We start from the raw sequence: 11,352 nt of genomic DNA on the forward strand, positions 1-11,352 counted from the left end.
CCAGACTAGAAGAGTTTATAATGTCCTAACATAAGTGCCTCTTCTATCCCTGTGCACTTGTGACAATGGTGTGCTTACTTCTTTCTGAGTCCCCCAGAAAAAATTAAAGTAGCACTTACCTTTACTTCTGCCTGACAGCAAGGCAGCTCACAGGCTTAAGAGGTCCTCTCCCTCCCATTGACCTGTGGAGGAAAAAACACGCAGAGTAATCTTTACCTCAGACTAAAGATATAGAGCAGCAAGAATACATGGGAGGCGCAGTGAGAATTATGTCCCACAAGTTCCCATTGCTCTAAAGCCACCAAAGCTCTACTGAAGAGACTGATATGGACTACGGCTACACCCTAGGACAAAAGCAGCACAATCTTGCACTACTTTAAAATAATAAACTCTTGATTGAAGAATCTAATCTAACACCTCACTTTACCACTTCCTATCACTAACGTAGGCAAAGAGAATGACTGGGGTGGGAGGGGAGAAGCTATTTAACAGCTTTGCTGTGGTGTTCTTTGCCGCCTCCTGCTGACCAGGAGGTGAATATCCCATTAGTAATTAAGATGATCCGTGGACTCATTGTGTCATAAAAAAGAAACCAGATGACTGCTCAGCTTATCTAGGGAACATCCCATTAAATGCATAGCCACCAGGCAGATAGGCTGAGTGAGCACACAGTGGGTAATACAATTGTGTAGGACAAACTGTACAGTACTCACCATTAAAGCGATCAATAGCTTCTTGACGCATGTTTCCAGTTATACCTCCATCTATTCTCTCATACTTATAACCTTCATGCTCCATAAAATCTTCCAATAGGTCCAGCATCTTTGTCATCTGAAATACAAGAAGCAAGTGTCAGTGACTAGAGCAAAACCACTAGTAGTGCGGGTAAAAAGATAACTAGTTTTAAGTCAGAGCCCAGATGTGCAGCTTTACTGGCTCCAGCTGACACTTAAAACACAAGGAAAGGTAGTCTTTACTTTCTAAACAGAGATCACGAATATATTCTCCAAGTGACGTCATCAGAATTTAATGACAAAACCCAGCAGGACATGAACAGATGATATGCTCCCACACTAGACTTCAATAACAGATAACAAAATGGAGATCTTTGTATGAGCAGAGAGGACCTCTCCCCACCACAGCCAAAAAGCACAACTCAGACACATGAAAACAAATGCATACAGCATCACTAAATGGTCAGAATCCTCTGTTATACAAGTATATTTCTGCTACAGCCACTCGTGGGGCCCTTTGTCTACATAACCAACACTAGTGTGTCCCTGAAAGCTCAAGATATTTACCAACGTGAGCTCAAACGTCAGAAGTCATAAGGACATGTTGAATAGGAATGACCCGTACAGAGACTTGTGGGAACTGTAGTTTTGTGGCCCTATACACAGTTTCATAGTCTAGTTAAGTGCATGTCTCTTCTATGACATACAGGAAAAATGAAATGTTTAACCTTGATGCAACGCTGTGCTTGACTTGCTGGAATAACCAGACCTCTTAGTTTACTTGTATACACTTGATTGGTTACTTGCATCTAGTATAAATGGGGTGTGACCACAGCCATTTGCAGGAGATGAATACGACAACAGTGAGCCATAGAAAACAAGAGCTTATACTAAAATCGGCCTATATTTCCTGCACTATTAATGATTTCACTTGAACCATTTCCACACAGTTGCATTTACACAGCACAAGGTTACCTGCGAGAAGATAAGCACTCTGTGCCCATCATCCTTTAACTTGCGCAACATCTTCTGCAGCAGAAACAGCTTCCCGGCACCCTTGATCAAGGCGCCGCCATCATACATCCCATTAGGCATCTTCGGTGCTTCCTGTAAATAAAAGCAGGGTTACAAGGTATCCAGCAGTCTCATACGCAGCACACATACTTCAGTGCTATACACACACACTGTACTGGGTATTGCATTCAGACCCCGCTTACCATGGCCGCCACTGGGAACAAGTAAGGGTGGTTGCAGCACTTCTTCAGATCCATTACCACATTGAGAAGAGACACCTGATTACCGCCACCTCGAGTATTTAGGGCCTCAAAATTCCTGGTGAGAATAAACTTGTAATATTTCCTAAGGGGGAGGAAAGGAGGAGGAATTTGAATAATTGGACACAAAGACTTAATCAAGTCATACAAATTCTGCAGTTTTAAAGAGACTTTCCAATTTACTTCCATCACAATAACGATCAGCCTTTTTATGTAAACGCCTGAGCATGTGCAAGAGTTCAATGCATAGTGAGTGATTGGCTGATGTCTGTCACGATACAGGGGGACAGCAAAGTGAAGATTTAAATTTGTCCATAAGGGGAAAACAAAAAAATCTACTACTCTGAATTCACAAGAAACAACTTTGGGACACGAATTGTTGATGGGACTAATATGCAAGAAGAAAATGCACTGTTAAAGCACTACTGCTGGTATAAGCCCTACAAAAGCATTTAAAGTCAGCTCTGGAGAGAGAATACATAGCCAATCCTGACAGACGTGCGCAGACGCCAATTACTGGTCATGTTTAGCTCTGGTGCTGAAATGTAATGCCACTCCAGAGCTGTATCTAACCAAAGGGACAGTTTACTCAAAAATGTTCCCCCCTTTAATTTGTTCCCAATGATCCACTTTACCTGCTGGAGTGTATTAAATGGTTTACAAGTATTTCCATTACCCTTATATTGGCATTTGAAATAATTTATTTAGCCGGTGGTATCCCCACCCATCCTAAAAGTTTCTGGCCTCAAGGCCAAGCTGTGTTAACACAGCCAGTAGAAGAAATTACCCTCCCAGTGGGGTATAGAAGAGATAAGGTAATAAAATGTTAATTTTCCATTGCTCTCTCAAAGTATTGGTGATTGATTTATGGACAGATATAAGATAAAGAAGCATTTATATGTACACTATGTGATAAAGTAATAAGATCTGATTATAGCTACAAGTTCAACCCATTTTATTAGGTTGTGGCTTCAAAACACAAAATCAGCTAATTCATATACACAAATAAGCCTTAAAAAAAGCAAATCTCATACATTTTATACTCTGCAGCTGGTAAATAAAGTAATTGGAAACACATTAAGGGAAAACAATTTATAGCACTGTCCCTTTAAGGTGGATACAAATTTAAATACATGAGATGACTGAGCATTTTCTTGCTTCTGTCCCTTTAAGCTTTTGACTGAGCTATACCAGTCTGATGTTATTTATAGGAATCCGGGCGACACTTGGTCCTACAACACCATGTTATGATGTAACAAAGTGCTCACACAGAAGGTAACATCTGCGGACACTCACTTCTGCATGGGGCTGAGCTCCACACGCACAATTAACTCAGTCTTGGATGGCATATTCTTGAAGACATCAGCTTTGAGCCTACGAAGCATGTGGGGACCGAGCATGTCGTGAAGTTTCTTTATTTGATCTTCCTTTGCAATGTCTGCAAACTCCTCCAGAAAACCCTCCAAGTTACTAGACGTGAAGGGATAAGAGGAAAAAAAAAGTAAAAAAAGTTTCACCGGGAGCACAAGACCACTGCACTTTATAAAATAAGCAAATAAGAGGCAAATGGTTATATCAGGTATAGAAAACAGCCAAGCCTAATGCTCAGAACATACTTGAATCGCACAGGAGTCAGGAAGTTCAGCAAGTGGAACAATTCCTCCAGATTGTTCTGCAGGGGGGTCCCAGTGAGCAGCAGCTTGTGCTGTAGGGTGTATCCATTCAGAACTCGGAAAAACTAGACATCCAAGGGAAACAAATTTTATTAGTGACCCAAATATCTGAGAAAACATGTGCCACTAGACACTTCCCATCCACTTACTTTGGACTGATTATTCTTCAGACGATGAGCTTCATCTACAACCAGACAGGCCCAGTCAATAGAGCCCAGCACAGCCATATCAATGGTGATCAACTCGTAGGAAGTCAGCAGCACATGGAACTTAACTGACGCTTCTTTCTGTGGAACAGAGTGAGAGAGCTATCAGACACCTGCACACATTGCCTCACTCGTGGCCTCACTAACATTCAAAACGCACCTTCATACGTGATGCTTTCTTGCCCCCACGAATGGCATTGTCTTCAAAAGAGAATTCGTTTTCTCTGATCACAGCACGGCTGTCCTTGTCTCCAACGTATGTGACAACATACATATCTGGAGCCCACATTTCAAACTCTCTCTCCCAGTTTATAATGGTAGAAAGAGGTGCACTGACCAGGAAGGGTCCCTTTGAATGGCCCTATAAAAGTTAAAAGCACAAAAATATAGATTGGATAAGCTAAGCAGAGGATTTGTGAGCAAAAAGAAAAAAATTTATGCTTTCCTGATAAATTAGTTTTTTAGACATAATGAGTCCACGGATCATCATCCTTACTTGTGGGATATACACCTAGTCAGCAGGAGGAGGCAAAGAGCACCACAGCAGAGCTGTTAAATAGCTCCGCCCTCCCACTCCAGTCATTCGACCAAAGTTAGGAAGAGAAAGGAAAAGCCAAGGTGCAGAGGTGTCTGAAGTTTACAAAAATTAACAACCTGTCTTAAAAGAACAGGGCGGCCGTGGACTCATCGTGTCTAAAAAGAAACAAATTTATCAGGTAAGCATAAATGTTCTTTTCTTTTTTAAGACACGATGAGTCCACTGATCATCCTCCTTACTTGTGGGATACAATACCAAAGCTAGAGTACATGGATGATAAGGGAGGGACAAGACAGGGAACCTAAATGGAAGGCACCACTGCTTGAAGAACCTTTCTCCCAAAAGCTGCCTCAGCCAAGGCAAAAGTATCAAATTATACTACCTTATCCAAATGAAAAATAAGGTAAGGCGAATTGTATTGCAACGCCGAAAGCTCAGACACTTCAAGCTGAAGAAATAGCAACAAGAAATAAAACTGTCCAAGATAACAACTTAATATCTAAGGAATGCATAGGCTCAAACGGAGCCCCTTGAAGAACTTTGAGAACTAAATTCAGACTTCATGGAGGAGTAACTGGTTTAAACACAGGCCTGATCCTAACCAGGGCCTGACAAAAAGATTTTACATCTGGGACGTCTGCCAGACGTTTGTGTAACAAAATAGATAAGGCAGAGATCTGACCCTTTAGAGACCTTGTCGACAAACCCTTCTCCAAACCTTCTTGGAGAAAACACAACATTCTGGGAATCCTAACTCTACTCCATGAGTAGCCCTTGGATTCACACCAATAAAGATATTTACGCCATATCTTATGGTAAATCTTTCTAGTTACAGGCTTATGTGCCTGAATCAAGGTCTCTATGACCGAATCAGAAAAACCCCGCTTGGATATTATTAAGCGTTCAATCTCCAAGCAGTCAGCTTCAGAGAAACTAGATTTGGGTGAAGGAAGGGTCCTTGAATGAGGAGATCCTTCCTCAATGGAAGTCTCCACGGTGGCAGGGATGACATGTCCACCAGATCGGCCTACCAAATCCTGCGAGGCCACGCAGGAGCAATGAGGATCACTCTCCTGTTTGATTTGAGCAATGACCCGAGGAAGAAGAAAAAATGGGGGAAATAGATATGCTAGGCTGAAGGACCAAGGAACTGCCAGAGCATCTATCAGTTCCGCCTGAGGATCCCTAGACCTTGACCCGTATCTCAGGAGCTTGGCATTCTGACAAGATGCCATGAGATCCAACTCCGGCCGACCCCATTTGAGAATCAGGCTGGAGAATACTTCCGGATGGAGTTACCACTCTCGCGGATGAAAAGTCTGCCTGCTCAGAAAGTCCGCCTCCCAGTTGTCCACCCCTGGGATGTGGATCGCTGACAGATGGCAAGAATGGGCCTCCGCCCACCGGATTATCTTGGCTACCTGTGTCATCGCTAAGGAACTCCTCGTTCCTCCCTGATGATTGATGTAAGCCACTGTCGTTATGTTGTCCGACTGAAATCTGATGAACTGTGCCGAAGTCAACTGAGGCCAGGCCAGAAGAGCATTGAAGATCGCTCTTAGTTCCACAGGATGTTTATCGGAGAAACAGACTCTGCCTGAGTCCATACTCCCTGAACCTTTTAGGGAGTCCCAGACCGCTCCCCATCCTAAAAGGCTGGTGTCTGTTGTCACAATCACCCAAGAAGGTCTGTGAAAGCATGTCCCCTGGGATAGATGATCCGGAGACAACCACCATTGAAGAGAGTCCCTCGTCTCCTGTTCCAGGGTTATTCGAGGAGACAAATCTGCATAATCTCCATTCCACTGCCTGAGCATGTTTAAAGGACCAGTACACTCAGTGAAAAACTCCAGTATCTACAATTGTGCAGTTGTCATGACTATAAAAATGTATACTGATGAATACATTTTGTAAAATTCTGTATAAATATTACTTTTTGTAACACTGCTTGTAGTTGCAGCTTGACAATTGTGGAACACCCAAGCAAAAGGGCTGTACTTCCATGATACTTTACCACGCCCCACAGCCTATCCAAACCACTTATCTAATGATATGCAAATCATTCTGTATTCAGCCACAATCTCCAAGCAACAAGCAGGGGGTATAGAAAACAATTGTACTTTCTGTGTAATTGTATGGGTGATTATTTATAAATAAAATAACCAAATTATCAGTACTAAAAAAAAAACAGAATTTATGCTTACCTGATAAATTACTTTCTCCAACGGTGTGTCCGGTCCACGGCGTCATCCTTACTTGTGGGAAATATCTCTTCCCCAACAGGAAATGGCAAAGAGTCCCAGCAAAGCTGGCCATATAGTCCCTCCTAGGCTCCGCCCACCCCAGTCATTCGACCGACGGACAGGAGGAAAAATATAGGAGAAACCACATGGTACCGTGGTGACTGTAGTTAGAGAAAATAATTCATCAGACCTGATTAAAAAAACCAGGGCGGGCCGTGGACTGGACACACCGTTGGAGAAAGTAATTTATCAGGTAAGCATAAATTCTGTTTTCTCCAACATTGGTGTGTCCGGTCCACGGCGTCATCCTTACTTGTGGGAACCAATACCAAAGCTTTAGGACACGGATGAAGGGAGGGAGCAAATCAGGTTACCTAAACGGAAGGCACCACGGCTTGCAAAACCTTTCTCCCAAAAATAGCCTCAGAAGAAGCAAAAGTATCAAATTTGTAAAATTTGGCAAAAGTGTGCAGTGAAGACCAAGTCGCTGCCTTACATATCTGGTCAACAGAAGCCTCGTTCTTGAAGGCCCATGTGGAAGCCACAGCCCTAGTGGAGTGAGCTGTGATTCTTTCAGGAGGCTGCCGTCCGGCAGTCTCATAAGCCAATCGGATGATGCTTTTAAGCCAAAAGGAAAGAGGTAGAAGTCGCTTTTTGACCTCTCCTTTTACCAGAATAGACAAAGATGTTTGTCTGAAATCTTTTGTAGCCTCTAAATAGAATTTTAGAGCACGGACTACGTCCAAATTGTGTAACAAACGTTCCTTCTTTGAAACTGGATTCGGACATAAAGAAGGTACAACTATCTCCTGGTTAATATTTTTGTTAGAAACAACCTTTGGAAGAAAACCAGGCTTAGTACGCAAAACCACCTTATCTGCATGGAACACCAGATAGGGCGGAGAACACTGCAGAGCAGATAACTCTGAAACTCTTCTAGCAGAAGAAATAACAACCAAAAACAAAACTTTCCAAGATAGTAACTTAATATCTATGAAATGCAAAGGTTCAAACGGAACCCCTTGAAGAACTGAAAGAACTAGATTTAGACTCCAGGGAGGAGTCAGAGGTCTGTAAACAGGCTTGATCCTAACCAGAGCCTGAACAAATGCTTGAACATCTGGCACAGCTGCCAGTCTTGTGTAGTAAGACAGATAAAGCAGAGATCTGTCCCTTTAGAGAACTTGCAGATAATCCTTTCTCCAAACCTTCTTGTAGAAAGGAGAGAATCTTAGGAATTTTTATCTTATTCCATGGGAATCCTTTGGATTCACACCAACAGATATATCTTTTCCATATTTTATGGTAAATCTTTCTAGTTACAGGTTTTCTGGCTTGAACCAGAGTATCTATCACAGAATCTGAAAACCCACGCTTTGATAGAATCAAGCGTTCAATCTCCAAGCCGTCAGCTGGAGGGAGACCAGATTTGGATGTTTGAATGGACCCTGAACAAGAAGGTCCTGTCTCAAAGGTAGCTTCCATGGTGGAACCGATGACATATTCACCAGGTCTGCATACCAAGTCCTGCGTGGCCACGCAGGAGCTATCAAGATCACCGAGGCCCTCTCCTGTTTGATCCTGGCTACCAGCCTGGGAATGAGAGGAAACGGTGGGAACACATAAGCTAGGTTGAAGGTCCAAGGTGCTACTAGTGCATCCCCTAGAGTCGCCTTGGGATCCCTGGATCTGGACCCGTAGCAAGGAACCTTGAAGTTCTGACGAGACGCCATCAGATCCATGTCTGGAATGCCCCATAATTGAGTTAGTTGGGCAAAGATCTCCGGGTGGAGTTCCCACTCCCCCGGATGGAATGTCTGACGACTCAGATAATCCGCTTCCCAGTTTTCCACACCTGGGAAGTGGATCGCAGATAGGTGGCAGGAGTGATCCTCCGCCCATTGAATTATTTTGGTCACTTCTTTCATCGCCAGGGAACTCCTTGTTCCCCCCTGATGATTGATATACGCAACGGTCGTCATGTTGTCTGATTGGAATCTTATGAATCTGGCCTTTGCTAGCTGAGGCCAAGCCCTGAGAGCATTGAAGATCGCTCTTAGTTCCAGAATGTTTATCGGGAGAAGAGACTCTTCCCGAGACCATAGTCCCTGAGCTTTCAGGGATTCCCAGACCGCGCCCCAGCCCACTAGACTGGCGTCGGTCGTGACAATGACCCACTCTGGTCTGCGGAAGCTCATTCCCTGGGATAGATGGTCCAGGGTCAGCCACCAACGGAGTGAATCTCTGGTCTTCTGATCTACTTGAATCATTGGAGACAAGTCTGTATAGTCCCCATTCCACTGTTTGAGCATGCACAGTTGTAATGGTCTTAGATGAATTCGTGCAAAAGGAACTATGTCCATTGCTGCAACCATCAACCCTACTACTTCCATGCACTGCGCTATGGAAGGACGTGGAACAGAATGAAGAACTTGACAAGTGCTTAGAATTTTTGACTTTCTGACATCTGTCAGAAAAATCCTCATTTCTAAGGAATCTATTATTGTTCCCAAGAAGGGAACTCTTGTTGACGGAGACAGAGAACTTTTTTGTATGTTCACCTTCCATCCGTGTGATCTGAGAAAGGCCAGAACGATGTCTGTATGAGCCTTTGCTGTTGACAGGGACGACGCTTGTATTAGAATGTCGTCCAAGTATGGTACTACTGCAATGCCCCTCGGTCTTAGAATCGCTAGAAGGGACCCTAGTACCTTTGTGAAAATCCTTGGAGCAGTGGCTAACCCGAATGGGAGGGCCACAAACTGGTAATGTTTGTCCAGAAAGGCGAACCTTAGGAACTGATGATGTTCTTTGTAGATAGGAATATGTAGGTACGCATCCTTTAGATCCACGGTAGCCATAAATTGACCTTCCTGGATAGTGGGTAGAATCGTTTGAATGGTTTCCATCTTGAACGATGGTACCCTGAGAAATTTGTTTAGGATCTTCAAATCCAAAATTGGTCTGAAAGTTCCCTCTTTTTTGGGAACTACGAACAGATTTGAATAAAATCCCATTCCTTGTTCCTTTATTGGAACTGGGTGTATCACTCCCATCTTTAACAGGTCTTCTACACAATGTAAGAAGGCCTGTCTCTTTATTTGGTTTAAGGATAAGTGAGACATGTGGAACCTTCCCCTTGGGGGTAGTTCCCTGAATTCCAGAAGATAACCCTGAGAAACAATTTCTAGTGCCCAGGGATCCTGAACATCTCTTGCCCAAGCCTGAGCAAAGAGAGAGAGTCTGCCCCCTACTAGATCCGGTCTCGGATCGGGGGCTACTCCTTCATGCTGTTTTGTTAGCAGCAGCAGGCTTCTTGGCCTGCTTACCCTTGTTCCAGCCTTGCATAGGTTTCCAGGCTGGTTTGGGCTGTGAGGCATTACCCTCTTGCTTAGAGGATGCAGCATTAGAGGCCGGTCCGTTCCTGAAATTGCGAAAGGAACGAAAATTAGACTTATTCTTGGCCTTGAAAGGCCTATCTTGTGGAAGGGCGTGGCCCTTTCCCCCAGTGATGTCTGAGATAATCTCTTTCAATTCTGGTCCAAATAGAGTTTTACCTTTGAAAGGAATGTTAAGCAATTTTGTCTTGGATGATACATCCGCTGACCAAGACTTTAGCCAAAGCGCTCTGCGCGCCACAATTGCAAACCCTGAATTTGTCGCCGCTAATGTAGCTAATTGCAAAGCGGCATCTAAAATAAAAGAGTTAGCCAACTTAAGTGCATGAACTCTGTCCATAACCTCCTCATATGGAGTCTCTGTACTGAGCGACTTTTCTAGTTCCTCGAACCAGAACCACGCTGCTGTAGTAACAGGAACAATGCACGAAATGGGTTGTAGAAGGTAACCTTGCTGTACAAAAATCTTTTTAAGCAAACCTTCCAATTTTTTATCCATAGGATCTTTGAAAGCACAACTATCCTCGATAGGAATAGTAGTGCGCTTGTTTAGAGTAGAAACTGCCCCCTCGACCTTAGGGACTGTCTGCCATAAGTCCTTTCTGGGGTCGACCATAGGAAATAATTTCTTAAATATAGGGGGGGGGGAACAAAAAGGTATGCCGGGCTTCTCCCACTCCTTATTCACTATGTCCGCCACCCGCTTGGGTATAGGAAAAGCGTCGGGGTGCACCGGAACCTCTAGAAATTTGTCCATCTTGCATAATTTCTCTGTAATGACCAAGTTGTCACAATCATCCAGAGTAGATAACACCACCTTAAGCAGTGCGCGGAGATGCTCTAATTTAAATTTAAATGTCACAACATCAGGTTCAGCTTGTTGAGAAATTTTCCCTGAATCTGAAATTTCCCCATCTGACAAAACCTCCCTCATGGCCACTTCAGATTGGTGTGAGGGAATGACAGAACAATTATCAGCGCCCTCCTGCTCTTCAGTGTTTAAAACAGAGCAATCGCGCTTTCTCTGATATGCAGGCATTTTGGATAAAATATTTGCTATGGAGTTATCCATTACAGCCGTCAATTGTTGCATGGTAATAAGCATTGGCGCGCTAGATGTACTAGGGGCCTCCTGCGTGGGCAAAACTGGTGTAGACACAGTAGGAGATGATGTAGTATCATGTCTACTCCCCTCATCTGAGGAATCATCTTGGGCAATTTCATTTTCTGTGGCAGTACTGTCCTTACTTTGTTTGGACGCTATGGCACAAATATCACACAATTTT

The 11,352-nt window shown here is 43.6% G+C and overlaps 1 protein-coding gene across 1 annotated transcript in view; it reads right to left on the reverse strand.

Annotated features, from left to right (window-relative positions):
• Window positions 1-11,352, reverse strand: part of LOC128644019 (chromodomain-helicase-DNA-binding protein 4) — a gene marked incomplete at both ends in the record, with an annotated part of 42,923 nt that overhangs the window by 23,592 nt on the left and 7,979 nt on the right. The window contains 7 exons of the mRNA XM_053696782.1: window positions 714-831; window positions 1,710-1,841; window positions 1,952-2,093; window positions 3,305-3,478; window positions 3,625-3,746; window positions 3,831-3,968; window positions 4,048-4,248. Coding sequence (XP_053552757.1) covers window positions 714-831; window positions 1,710-1,841; window positions 1,952-2,093; window positions 3,305-3,478; window positions 3,625-3,746; window positions 3,831-3,968; window positions 4,048-4,248 — 1,027 coding nt within the window. The remainder of the gene's footprint in view (window positions 1-713; window positions 832-1,709; window positions 1,842-1,951; window positions 2,094-3,304; window positions 3,479-3,624; window positions 3,747-3,830; window positions 3,969-4,047; window positions 4,249-11,352) is intronic.

Source organism: Bombina bombina, unplaced genomic scaffold (assembly GCF_027579735.1).
Source record: "Bombina bombina isolate aBomBom1 unplaced genomic scaffold, aBomBom1.pri scaffold_1964, whole genome shotgun sequence".
Classification (NCBI taxonomy): Eukaryota; Metazoa; Chordata; class Amphibia; order Anura; family Bombinatoridae; genus Bombina; species Bombina bombina.